The 13,468-nt window shown below is 62.1% G+C and overlaps 1 protein-coding gene across 3 annotated transcripts in view; it reads left to right on the top strand.

Annotated features, from left to right (window-relative positions):
* The window catches only part of PXDN (peroxidasin), a 58,928-nt gene that overhangs the window by 16,413 nt on the left and 29,047 nt on the right, over positions 1 to 13,468 (top strand). For 2 of the 3 annotated variants that reach the window (XM_090280865.1, XM_090280867.1), the window contains exons 2-6: positions 5,635 to 5,706; positions 6,086 to 6,157; positions 9,641 to 9,712; positions 12,664 to 12,735; positions 13,036 to 13,107. In XM_090280865.1, the coding sequence (XP_090136991.1) occupies positions 5,635 to 5,706; positions 6,086 to 6,157; positions 9,641 to 9,712; positions 12,664 to 12,735; positions 13,036 to 13,107 (360 nt within the window). The remainder of the gene's footprint in view (positions 1 to 5,634; positions 5,707 to 6,085; positions 6,158 to 9,640; positions 9,713 to 12,663; positions 12,736 to 13,035; positions 13,108 to 13,468) is intronic. The other variant, XM_090280866.1, reaches the window with a different exon arrangement.

Here is a 13,468-nt window from a genome sequence, read left to right as displayed (position 1 = left end):
TACGTGCTGGGCTCTGCCTGTCGGGCTTCTGGGCCCTGAACTGAGGCCCTGACGCCCCCCGACCCCCCCAAATCGGCGAACGGCCAGACACTCGGCAGTCGCTGAAGTCACAGTCACCCTGGGCACCCCCACAGCACCCGTCCACCCGCGGCCCGTGAGCCCAGAGTCATGGCGGCGCCTGCCCCTCCGTGTGTCCTGCGGCGGCCGGGGCAGCGGGCTCACGGGTCGGTGACCGACGCCGGCAGCTGCTTAGGCAGCGTTTGTTCCACGTGTGACCAGCTGACGCTGCCAAAGCCTGTGGCCGTGCACGGCGGTGTCGGGAGGTGCCCGTGGACCCCCGTGGGTGGGCCCTGCGCGCGTCCCCGTGCGGAAGCAGCGCCTCGCGTGTTCTCTCAGCGTCTGGACAGTGGCGCTAATGAGAACGTAAGTCATGTCGTTCCAGCCAGACGTTAATGGGACCCATGCGGTCGGGGCTTGGATGTTGTCCTCAGACTCGGCCGCCGTCACGAGCCCCTGATGGCCCACCCGTGGTAGGACCCACACGGGGCGGCGCGGAGGCAGCGCACTCAGCCTTCCCAGGGCGCAGGGCCTGGCGCCGGTCACGGTCCAGGACGCTTGTCGTCAGAGGGGGTGGCATCTGCTCTGTGATAATCAGTAAAGGGCTTCTGCACGTGTCCCCCCCGAGGCAGACGCAGAGCCCCGGGTTTCTGTCGTAGCTGCTGCGTTCCGAGGACGTCCACCCGAAATCCAGGTCAACCAGGACATAAAAACAAGGGTGATTCTGCCGCTGGCCTCGCCTGGTTTTTGACGCTGCCCCCCCCCAATTTTTACGTAACGTGGAAACGTCCAAGCGCGTTACAAGCTCCGTCTGTAAAGAAGGAGCGTTCATAGAAATGCGCCGGAATGGAGGCAGGCCACCTCTGCAACGTGCTGTCTGTAGGGAATCATTTGCAGGCAGCTCCCCCGCTCAGCTGTTAGACGCCCGGGGTTCAGACCGACCGGGAGAGAGCCGTCCTCACGGATCCCAGCGTCGGAAAAGGGGCTGCGCTACCCTGACGAGGTTCAATTTTCCTCTGTAATTGAGATACTGCGGCTCTCAAACAGGACATATATTGTGTGGTTTTGTATCTGTGGACAAATCATTCTTCATTTTTTGCCATTGAAAGATATATTAAAACCTGTCACTCTAGCAAATACGAAAAAGTGAAGATTGTCTTATTTTGAAAGACAGCAGATTGAAGGTTTGGCGAGATGAGCTTTGTAACGGCCTTCAGTGTGGCCTCGTCCCCTCCCGGGCCGGGGCGGAACGCGGGTCCCCAGCTTGTTTCCCTTCTGAACGGTGACTGTTCTGTGATCCGTGACGCATCACGGTTCTGATGCTGAATGGGAAAACTGGACCCGGACGCTTCATCCCAAACCCTGCGACTTCCCAGTTTTTTTTGTTTTTAGCTTTTTGGGCAGGGTTTTATGTTCCATTGAGATTTTGCAACAATGGAACTATTAGAACAAAATAATCACCCTAAGAGTCCTTGCCTTGTAAGTTCAGCACCTGCCAGGCTATGCTGTGTAAACCGCAAATCAGCCGGGTTCTGTGGCAGAGACCGAGTCGAGAACCCGTCCGGGGCATTGCAGGCTGTGCGCCCCGTCCCTCCCTCCCTCCCTGCTGGGTCAGAAGCGGCAGGAGGGGACGCTCCAGGGACGTCCACCAGCGATGCCTCTTGAAATGCTTCCCGCTGCGCCTTCGGGCCTGATGTCCAGGAGCCCCGGCTGTGGGTCCCCTTCCGGTTCTGGGCCTCGCCATCCTCCTTGGCTCTGGATTCTTTCTTGTTGGCCAAGTGCAGGGGGATCCCCCCCACCGACACCAGCCACCTCCCCATTCCCTTGGTCATGTCCATAGTCAGCTAAACTGGACGTGGCCCATGATGTGCACGGTGATCTTGCCCAAAAAAGGTCATTTCAGGCCGCCCCTGAGCGGCTTGCTGCCGTGACTGCGCCCCCCTGAGCGGACGCAGCTCAGCCCTGCACCCAGTGCCCTCAGGGCTGGATCCTCGCGATCCATGGCCTGGCCGGCGACGGTCACCACGGAGGTTCACCCTGAGCGCTACTACTGTCCTTGGTGTTTCGTGGGCTAAGGACCTGCCTTTTGGGGAAGATGGGCCCTCCCCAGCTCACACACAAAGGGGCGCAGGGCTGTCCCGGGGACCCGCAGGGCCTCCGCATGTCACTCCACGGGGACGTTGAGGGCGGTGCTCTCCGATGTCGCTCTCAGTGTTCACGGGGCTTCATGACGCCAGTTGTGACTTTCCTAGAGCTTTCTAGACTCGGTCTCCAGCCCTCGCCGTGCCTGCTTCCTGGAGGAATGTCCGGAAGTCCACGTCTGTGCAGCGAGGCGGCCGCAGCGGCTCGGAGGCAGGTGTCGGTGAAGCCCTGCCCCCGTCCTGAGCGCCTCATCTCCGTGGAGGGGGTCCGCTGGGGTGCGGGACCACGGGGGACCATTTCGGGACTGCTTACTAACACGTGAGTTCGCGGTTTTCTCCCCTTTAGCGTTGCCTGTGGAGGAGGCTGTTGGCTTGTCTAGCGATTCTGCTGTGTAGTGACCACGCCGCACCCGCCATGCAAGGCGGCCGCAGGGACCCTCCACAGCGGGTTCCGCAGGGCACGTGGGTGTCCACCCAGCACACGAGCCATCATTTTAAGAGTAAAAACCACGAGGGGACTCCAGCTGCACCTGGTTTTAAATGGAGAGCCGCGTGTGTTTGCCTTCACCTCAGCGTGGGCGGAGCACACACGGACAGAGCAGCGGGCAGGGTCCACTCATGGGTTTTCTTCTTTTCTATCATTTTAATTTCTCTGCCGGTGGGAAGGGGCCTCTCCCTGCTCTCGGCCCCTGCCCCCCAGCGGGTGGAGCGCGGGGAAGCGATCTGACTGGGAGCAGGTGGGGACAGCCCCTGAGCATGGCCTGTGCCCCCGAAGAGAAAGGGTGTGACCCACACGCAGAACTGCGGACTTCCCAGGCGTTCCACTAAAAAACTACAAATGGCACTTTCACTAGGACTTCGTTTAACTCTGGGTCTCAAACGCACGCGTATTTCAGCATGTGGTCAGCGTGCCAGCTGATCAGGGACAGACTTCCTTCCCAGCATGTGAGGTCGTTGGGGTTGCTGAGCATCGTCACAAGGGCCACCCCCCAGGCCAGCCCCCCGCGGGTCGCTCCCTGATGTCGGGGGGTGGGGGTGCCGGCGACGGTGTCGGGGGGCTGCTCTGCACCCTGCACAGCCGCCGCTTGGGGCTGTTTCTCAGTTGCCGAGTCCTTCGTTCCTCGGTGTCCCGGTTCCACGTCGTTCCTCCGCCGTCCCTGCCGTCGTTGGGGGTTTGATGTGGGTGAGCGGGGTCGTCCGTCTGGACGTGAAGCCCTTTTTTTTTTTTTTTGGCTTAAAACAGCAGAAATTTACTTTATTCTGGACGCCAGGAGTCCAATAGCCAGGTGTCAGGCCGGGCTAAAGGCTGCAGGCGTCCCCACCCAAAGGACCAGGGAGCGTGCAGGCCGGGCCCGCCCTCCGCAGCTCCCGCCGCACCCGGCCCACGTGTCCGCCCCCCGCCCCCACCCCGGACCCCCTCCCCGTAGACCCCGGGAGAGTCGTTTCACCCACTTCAGAGTGGTTTACACTGCTCTAACTCTTCACCTTCCCATGTGAGTCTGGGGGGCACTGGGGTTGCTGAGGGGAGCGCCGGCTCCTTCCCCCGTGGGCACCGGGTGCCCAGCCCCGCCGTGGGCCTGCCCCGCGGGGCCCCAGCCGCCCTCGCGGCCGCCGCGTTCAGTGCGCTCTGTCATTCCCAGCTGACCCCCCCTGGGCCCAGAGAGCGCCCTGCGGTTGCCATTCTTCTAAATGTGGTGCGTTTGTTTGAGGGCCAAAGGGCTCCCGGTTCTTGGTCAGACAGGCCCGCTGAGAGCTGGAGCGGGGCCGGCCCGGGGGACGCTGTCTCAGGTGTCAGCCTGGGGGCCCCGTTCAGCCCTGCAACGCCCAGGGGTGTCCACACGTGGAAGGCGCCGGGGTTTGTGCCGAGGGCCCTGCGTTTCCTTCCTCAGGAGCAACCGACCGGCGTCAGCACCTCCCCAGCTGCAGCCACTTCCAGGGTTCTCAGCGGGACGGCAGTCGGGTTCCCACTTGTTTCACAGCACCCACATCCGTGCAGGGGAGGCGTGTCCCTGGGGGATCATCACAGACGCAAGCTGAGTGAGGGTGGGACCCCCGGGGTGCTGGGTGGGCAGAGGGTGAGCCGCCCCTGCCTGAGGCCCAGACGCACGTCTCCCTGCAGCCTCCGAGGCCAGACACAGGCACCCGGTGGCTCAGACACACTCGGAGAAGCCGCTCCCTGTCTCAGAAACGAACCACGTCTGTCAATCACTGACAACGAGGTGGCTGACGGGCTCAGAATCACCACGTCCCTGAAACCGTCGTGAACATTAAACCAGCACAGCGTCTGTCGTAGGAGAAACACCCACGCGTGGTTAGGACCCACGCTGCCCCAGCGTCCGCGGGTCTGCCTCCCTGGACGACGGCTTACACAGACGCGCGGCCTCTTGGTCCTGGGGGCGGGACGTCCCAGGTCAGGGCGCTGGCGGGGAGGGACCCTTCCGCGGTCACGATGAGGGCTCTGGCCCGCCTCCCACAGCTTCTGGGGGTCCGCCGGCCAGTCTGGGCGTCCTCGGGGGCTCCACATGGCTTCTCCCCGTGTTCACCTCCGGATTCCCTGCTCCCAAGGACGAGAGTCCTGCTGGAGGAGGGCCAGCCCTCTGTGAGGACCGTCTCCAAATACGGTCACGTTCTGCGGCCCTGGGGGGAGGACTTCCGCACGAGAATCTGCGGGGACACGTGGAGCCCATCCTAATCCCTGCTGGGTGGTGTTGGAAGGGGTGGGATGGATGAGTAAGGAATTTTAGTTTTCTGAGACTCTTTGATAAAGAAAGTGGTCTTTTGTTTGTTTCCAGAGACTTTCATACTTGCTAAGTTTTTACATTTTAATTCAAGCTGGAGGAGGAGGGGGTAAAAGCAGACACCTCTGCATGGCTTTGTCCTGAGCTCGTGGGCCCGGGTCAGAGCCCCCCGCTGGCTCTGCCTGAGGGGGACCCTGCGGGGCCAGTCCCACGGAAAACACCCGGTTGGAGCAGGAGGCAGAGATCAGGCGTCAGCCGCGCTCCCCACTCACCTGCCGACGGTCTAGACCGAGACCCTCGGTTTGACTTCCTTGAGGAGGGAACACGGCGCGGCGCCCGCCCGTTCTCTGACAAACAGCAGGACCCGAGCGCCTGCGGTCCAGGGGCCGCCTGTGCCCCGTACCTGACGGCCTGGACTCGAGGTTCCCCCGGGTCGGCGGAGGTGGGGGGCCGGTTAGTGTGGGGCCGTCTGCCCGGAACAGTCGCTCGAACCTCCGCGATGGGACGTCTCCGCCCTGTCGTGCAGGCAGATCCCTGCAGGAACCATTCCCCGCCCGAGGGGACTCTCATCCGGGAACGAACCGCGGGATTCCATCTCTTGGTGGCTGCCTCGCCGCGTTGAAACCGAACCTTCACAGACCAGCCGATGGGTGACGCGCGCAGGTGTCTCTCTTAATTCACGTCTCGTCTCCCCACAGGGACCTCCGCTTCAACCGGATCCGAGAGATCCAGCCGGGAGCGTTCCGGAAGCTGAAGAACCTCAACACACTGTAAGTCCCCGCACCCGGCCAGGGAGCAGTGGACGCGGGCCGCACCCGTGGCTCTGCGTTCACACGGTGACCACGCCGCTTCCCCGCGCTGGCCACGGTCCTGGCTGAAGCGCAGACCCCGGTGACAGCAGATACAGAGAGAGGCGCCCCGTGGTGTGGGATGGGGGGACACTGACCCTTGCTTTCTGAGAAAACTTGGACTCACGGAAGGTTAGTTCTGAAGGTGCCAGTTTTCGTGCTAACTTAGCGTTTACAGCTGTTGACATGATGGCCTGTCGCTGGGTCACGTGTGGCGTCTTTCACGACTACAGGGACGCGTTCTCCTGGCAGCCCAGACCGGGGTGGTGGTTCTCATTCTCACCAGAACCTTCCCTCACAGGCTTCTCAACAACAACCAGATCAGGAGCATCCCAGGCGGGGCATTCGAAGACTTGGAGAACCTGAAGTATCTGTAAGTCGGGCCGTCAGCTCTGTACCCCAACGCCGCGGTGTCTGTGTCTGGGCGTCTCATCCCCGAGCTACACGCTGTCTCGTGATGAGTCACTGTAACTGCATCTATTTTAAAAAGGTTTCATCCTAAGGCGGTGGGTGAAATTCTGGCAGGGGTTTTAGCACGAGTCGTCCTAAGTTCACCTCCGAAGCCTTAAGTAAAACGGGTTGAAAAAAACAAAAGTCCTCTGGAAAGCGGTGTGGACGCAGTGACGCCCCTTCTCGGGACAGGAGCGCGATGACACTCAGCCGCCAGCATGGCCACAGCAGCGTGTCCTGCGACACACAGGCCCTCTGAGGGGCCCTTCCGGCAGAGAGGAGCCGGCGCGCTGGGGGCGCCCCCTCCGCTGCTGCCCCCGCCCACCTCTGGGGCCCGGGCCACGCCCGTTGTTCCGTGGTTGAGTTTCGTTTTGTTTCTGATGCCACGTTGTAATGAAGGACGGTCTGAGCATCGAACGCCTCTGCCTTGCACACGTGCGTTTGCGGGTCGGGAAGCGACCTCGCCGGGAGGCGCGGGTTCTGGCCTCGGGAGGCAGCGCTTCCAGACCAGGCGGGCGGGAGAGACGCTGCTGCCAGGGCTTCGGGGCGCAGCCAGTCCCCCTCTCAGGCCCGAGAAACCGTTGTGACGAGAGCCGTTTCACTGAGGGACTCGTATTGGCATTCGTTGTTATTTTCTTAGAATCTTAGAATTTACATGCTGTGTGAACCTGGGCATCTTTAAGCCAGGCCGAGCTCTCAGCACGGGCCCGTGGCCAGTGTTCCGGCTGCTTCGGAGCCGGTCTGGTCTGAGCCGCCAGAGCTGCGTGTGTCACAGTGCGTTTTCCTTCACGAAGGTCCTCGGATGTGTCGTGCGTGGACAGTTTTCTCCGTCCCTTTCGGCGCAGGTGCTAGTGTTTGACTCCGTGTGAGCATCGCTGAGTCTTGCTTCCCCCAGTTCTGAAATGGGGGCAGGCCCCCCAGTCACCGTTGCAGGTTTTCTGGGTTTGCTTTGTTGTGGTTTTTTTTTAAGTGTAACTCCTGCGCCGTTCGGGAAGGAAGCCTGACTCCTTGGGAAGCAGACTCGGGCCGCTGGCAGCCAGCATTCCCTGTGTGTGTTCAGCTTCTGGTCATTTTCTATTTAGTTTGATTTGAGTGACGTAAGAGCGACTCATTATGGACGTTGCAAACGTATTCAGTGTAAAGGGGGGCAGGGTCTTCGTTTTCACGGAAGACGGTCTCTTTGCAACACTACATTGTAAAGCCCGTCTGCCGACCCGCTCACCATGCCCCCCCGCCCCCCGTCTTTACCCACACACAGGCTGGTGGTGCCCCCGTGGCAGATGCGCCGGGCGGGGGACGGGCAGAGCCGTGCTCAGGAAAGGGCAGGCGCGGACCAGGTGGGCCGGGGTGAGCAGGGACAGGAAGGGGTCCCGGACACCCCGTTACCCAGCCGCTCCCAGGTCCCCGCTCCTCCTCCGGGCCCCTCAGCCCTCGCTGGAGAGCGTCTGGCCAGCGCTGTCTGAGGGGCCGCGTGACGGTATCACTTCAGGGTAAGAAGCCCCCGAAACCTGCGGGAGGTTCCAGCCTGCTGTCGGAGGGGTGCTGAAGCGTATGATTAGCAGTTGGGTGTTCCGTCTGTAGGACCCCATCACTTCTTAATATTTCCTAGTGATGAAAGCCACTCTTGAGACGGGGGAGCATTATTTGTAATTAATTATTAGAAGGTGGTTGTACCCAGCGTCAGGGAAGCGGACAGTATTCCAGTGTCTTTACGGACAGGAGCGCATGCCCACAAGTTTGCCCCCATTGTCTGCAGTGCTTTTCCGAGGAGCCCTTGGCCCTCACTTCTTTTTTTTTTTTTTTTCTCCTCCCCCCACCCCGGCCCTCACTTCTTAAAGCCTGTGCCGGCCGATGGCCACGGCGGAGGCCCGCCTTGCTCTGCGCAACGGCACGGACCCTCCCCCTCCAGGAGCGGTGCCTCGCGCCCACCCCGGCTTCCCACGCGCTGGGCCGTGTGTGAGATGCTCCGACGCGCGTCCAATTGCCGTGATTCTGTCAGGCACTGCCGTCCTCTCTGTCGTCTTTCATGGGGGAACCGAGGCAGGAGGGCCGCTCCCGGGTGCAGACCACGCAGCCAGCAGGCGGCAGCCAGGACCCAGCCCCGCGCGGCCAGCCCGGGAGCCGCGGCGCCAGGCCTCGGTTGCAGGCGGGACAGTCACTGGGCGGGTGCGGGACTTCGGCTAAGGTTTGCGTTAGGGCTTGCGACCCGTTGGGGGTCCCCTCCACACGTTCACTCAGAGGCAGGTGAGAAGCACTCGGGTGGTTTGGGACAGTGAAGATGGCAGAGCGGGTCGTGTGCAGGGGACCCTGGCACCCACATTGTCGGTCAGAATGCAGTGACACATTGTCCAGGGCTCCCCTCCTTCCCGGGACCCCCGGGGTTCCCCGAGGTCCAACAACAGACGTGTGAGGACTGCTAAGAGCAGGTCCTGCTCCGACAGATGGACAGACCCCGCCTGCACGGTTTGTCCTTCGGGAGCCCCAAGCTTCCACTGAGAAGGGCACAGAGGGGTGTCGGGGGCCACGCTGCCACAGCCGGGACAACCGGAACGAGTGGGCGTGGCCAGGTGCCACCAAAATGTCATAGAATTTCATACAATTGTCATGTGTCATGAAATACTGTTCTTTGTTTGACGTTTTCAACCATTTAAGAATATAAAAAGTATTGTAGCCTGCAGACCATCCAAAATCAGGCAGCGGGCTGGGCCTGTGCCTCCTCATGGAAGTCTCTGCTGTCTGTTTCATGAGAACGGGCTTCTGGGCGGGTAGAGAGTTCAAGATACGGTCAGTCTGCATGTCCTCAACTCCCCAGATTGTTCCCTGATGTTTGTAAGCTGTATCAGTTACAAAATCTTCCAGTCCGTGCCTATTACGTACATGTTTGAGAGAATATTGTTTTGTTTTCTGTCTTTTATTTAAAGATTTTATTTATTTTTTATTTATTTTTAGAGAGAGGGGAAGGGGGGGGAAGGAAGGAAGAGAAACATCGATGTGCCGTTGCCTCTCGTGCGCCCCCAACCGGGGACCTGGCCCGCAACCCAGGCCTGTGCCCTGACTGGGACTCGAACCGGCGACCCTTTGGTTTTCAGGCCGGCGCTCAGTCCACTGAGCCACAGCAGCCGGGGCTCTCTGGGGCTTTAAACGCATCAGTTGACAGTAATTCATAGGCCATAGGCCAGTCACCGTGGCTTTCCAGGAGACACAGGTGTGGCTGGACCACCTCCACGTGGCCCAAGCACCTTGACTGCCTTGCGATTTCCCTTCGGGAGCGGGCAGGGGGCGCGGGAGGGGAGCCGCCCTTGCTGCGGGAGTGCCGCTCTGTGTCTGGCCCGGCCGCCGGGTGGGAGACTCCAGCCACGGTCCCCGCACCGCCGGGCCTGCTCTAACCCCCTGTTTCTTCTTGCAGCTATCTGTACAAGAATGACATCCAGTCGATTGACAGGCAAGCGTTTCAGGGACTTTCCTCTCTAGAGCAACTGTAAGTGGCCCGCACGTGCCCTTTGCTTCCAGGTCCCCGCCCCCCGCAGGGACGCGGCCGTTGGCTGCTTGCATGGGGCGTCGGGAGCTGCATGCCCGCGGCCGGCCGCACTGACCCGGCCCCCACCTGACCGTCCGTCTGACCCCATCCGTCCATGGGGGGCTCTCCTGGTCTTTGCTGTTCCCCAGGCCCTGTGCCCGGCACTGGTGACGCGGGACGTAAGGCCGAGGGCCTGTGCCGTGGTGCCCGGTGTGAAGCTGGGGTCCTCCAGGGACAGCAGCAGGGCCGAGCGGCCGGGAGCCACTGTCATTGTCCCGTTTCCTGTTTGTGAATCTGCTCGCTGCCAGTTCACCCCTCCACGCATGAGGTCATTGCTTTGGAGAAAACAAACTTCTCGTATGTTCCCGCTCGGTGGGGGCAGGGCCTGCTTGTTTGGCCACATAGGAATTCCTGCTCCGCAGTGAGGTCAGCGTGTTTATTTTTAAGCAGGATTCCTGGTAAAAGGAGTTTTTCTGGTCCGTTTGCTTGGCCGGTCACCTTTCAGTCACTGAGCCAAAGCCATTCCGAGGAGCTTCGAGTCGTCGGTCCCTCCCAGGACAGGAGGCCGCGTCTGCTGCGGCCGCCTCGGCTCCTCTGCGCGCAGCTGGCAGGCCAGCGGCAGCTCAGGGCAGAGCCGGGTCGGGCTGAGCAGAGCCCCTGGCGCTCCTGCTCCCCGGGAAGGGCTGCCCTCCGGAGCCGCCGTGCGCGGCACGGGCTCTGCGGAGTGTGGGCTGCAGAAGCTTCTGCGGACTCTGCTCAGAGTTCGGGGTATCGCTGGAACGTGGATGCACCTGGGAAATGGCCAGACGGAGGGAGAGCCTAGAGAGGGACCTGTCCTTGTGTCGGCGTGCTCTCGGTGGAGCAGGGGCAGTGAGGTCCTTGGAGCAAAAACGACCTAGAACTAGGGGTGCTCATCCACCTGGGGGGTGCTGAGCCGAGCTGCTCGTGAGGAAGAGGGAGGCAGCAGATCGGCCCCCCAGGGTCTGAGCAGGACTTCCCGGCAGATGTCCTGGAGAGGGCGGGCGCATCCAGCCAGGCTGCCTCGAACCCAGGGTCAGGGGTCAGGGGTCAGGGGTCTGTGCTGCTGGGACTTCAGCCCCACCGGGGTCGCCCAGTCATTGGGGGAGGGAGACATAGGACCGGTCCCCACACGCAGGGAGGGCGCTCTGTAGGGACGTGGGCACCCCACCGGGAGCTTGGGCATCGTGCGGTCCCTGCCGTGAGCAGAGGGCCCTGGGCTGGGCAGGCACTGGGGCCGGGTCTCTGCTGACTCCACCCCCATCTTGTGGAGACCCCCACACCCACCCTGCAGGAGGCGCTCGCCCAGTTGAAGGGGAGGCTGGAAGGGCCGCGCCCCTGGAGCAGGGGACGGGAGGGGGGGGCGAACCCCAGGCCCCTGGGCTCTGCTGAGCCTCTACTCTGGTGGCCGCCCGTGAGGCGGGGTCTCAGGCAGTGCACGTGGGTTAGAACTGGGGGCTCACTTCCTGTCTGTGGTCCGTGGTGTCCTCCACAGTGGGGGGTGTGGCTAGCCCACCAGACTGCCAACACCCGTCCACCCGGCTAGGATGGTTCTCAGTGTGGTCCGAGCAGGACTCAGGGTCCCGCCCATCGGCCCCCTTCCTGGCCACCTGGGGTGGGCCCATGGGTGCGAGGCCGGAGCACCTTCCCCTTCCCTCCCCTCCGCTGGCTTCCCCCAGGACTCAGGTCCCACCTGCCCAGCTGGCCTCAGATCCCCGAGCACCACCGCTGAGCATGTCTGTCCACATGTCTGTCCACGCGTCAGTGCCACGTGTCTGTGCCACGCGTCTGTGCCCCCAACTGCCCAGGCCCGGGAGCTGCTCCGTGGCTGCGGGAGACTCTCGTGTGATTCCCTCTCTGAGCACCGCCTGTGACAGAGGCTGGGGAGGGGCCGGCCTGCGGTCCGCAGGTCCCCGGCTGTGGTCCGTCCGCCCCCTCCTTCTCAGACTCCCAGTCGCCTGTCTGTGGTGTCGTCCTGGTGAGCTGGCCGGGGTAGACCAGGCGCCAGCAGGACAGGGGCAGCGGCAGCTGACATTTGGTGACTTGGAAGTTGCAATGACGTGGAAAAGTTCATGTCTGATGAGGGAGGCTGAGTTTTGAGGACACTCGTTGGGTTTGCGCCCACGGTGAAGACCTGGGACACTGGTGCTGTGACCGTCGCTGCGGTCGGTCCCCAGCCTCTTGGAGAAGCTGACATTTGAGACCTGTGCTTGGTGGGGAGGCGACGGGCAGAGACCCCTTTGCCATGTGGACGGGAGGGGCTCTTGGCAGGAGCACCGGCAGGCGACTCACGGGGTTTCACTGCAAGAAGAACGAGCCCCCAATGTGCGAGGGGAGGGCAGCTGTGTCAGGAGGACGAGGAGGGGGCGTCTGAAACGCACGGAGGGGTGAGCCCGGGCGGCCATGGGAGGAGGCGCCGCCTCGCGGGCTTCGGGCCCTCGTCCCCCCGTGGTTCTGTAGTGGCCTCGTAGCTGTGTCACAGGAACGGGGTCCCCCGCCCCCCGCCCCTGAGCACCTGTGGGGTCAGAGGCTGTGAGCTCACCCACAGACGCACTGCAGTCGGGACTAGGCTGACGCTTTCCCTGGAGGGTCCAGGGATCTTGAAGGGGCGTGAGTGGGGCTGAGCAGTGCCCGCCGCCCGTGACGGGAGCTCGGCTGGGGGGCTCGATCGTGTGTCTGGCCGACGCGGCCGTGCAGCCCGGGCGCCGTTTGCCGTCTGTCACACTCACACCTCCTCTTTCGTTATTCGGTGGTTTCCCTCCCCGCGTAGAAAACCCGGAATCCTCCGTTGACATGTGAATGTGAAATGACTCGAAAACAAGTTCTAGACGTGTAAGATGCCATGTGAGTAAAATGAGTTAGGTTGTTTCTCTCTCTGTTTCCGACTTCTCCAGGTACCTGCACTTCAATCAGATAGAGACCCTGGACCCCGAGTCGTTCCGGCATTTGCCGAAGCTGGAACGGCTGTAAGTACCGCTCCGCTCCTCACCGTGACCTTCCGGCGCCCCCCCCCCGACCCCGTGGCCCCGGCCCAGCCACTCAGACGCCGGAGCCCTCACGTTCCCTTCGTCGGCGCGTCGCGATGCGATAGAACCCACACCCACGTCTCTCCTGACTCGTTCGTCTTCCTTTCCTCGGTGTTGAAGAAATGCAGTCGCTGGGATGGTTTTAAAATTAAAAAGCAGATTTATTCAACGGCCTGTGATCTTTCCTACATGGCTAAGATGAAGTTGTAAAGTTGTTTCTTGTATTGTCTCTCTCAACAGGTTTCTACACAACAACCGGATTACGCACTTGGTCCCGGGGACGTTTAATCACTTGGAGTCCATGAAAAGGCTGTAAGTGTGACACCTCTGAGCGGTGATCTCTCAGCTTCGTGCCTGGTCCTCCCCCCTGGGCGTTGGGCGGTGCGGGACACCCCCCGAGGGTAAATCAGGGGACAGACCCTTGTGAGGAGGGTGGACCACCCACCAGAAGGCCTGTGGGGGCGGCCCTCGTTATCTCCTGAGAAGGTGAATTGCACACGTAAGGCCCAGTGCGGTGGCGGCAGGAGAGGCGTCGTGTCTGCCCTGAGCCCCGCGGAGTGCGCTGTGCGGGGTCATCAGAGCCTGAGCGGGTTTGATCGGGGCCCCTTGTGTGCCCATGGCCACAGCTGCCCTGTCACGAGGGGCCACCCTTGCAGCGGTGGCGCCCGGCCCC

The sequence above is a fragment of the Furipterus horrens genome, unplaced genomic scaffold, assembly GCF_987537825.1.
Source record: "Furipterus horrens unplaced genomic scaffold, mFurHor1.1.pri manual_scaffold_6, whole genome shotgun sequence".
Lineage (NCBI taxonomy): Eukaryota > Metazoa > Chordata > Mammalia > Chiroptera > Furipteridae > Furipterus > Furipterus horrens.
Note: the sequence above shows the minus strand (reverse complement) of the source record. Positions and strands in the feature narration are given on the sequence as shown.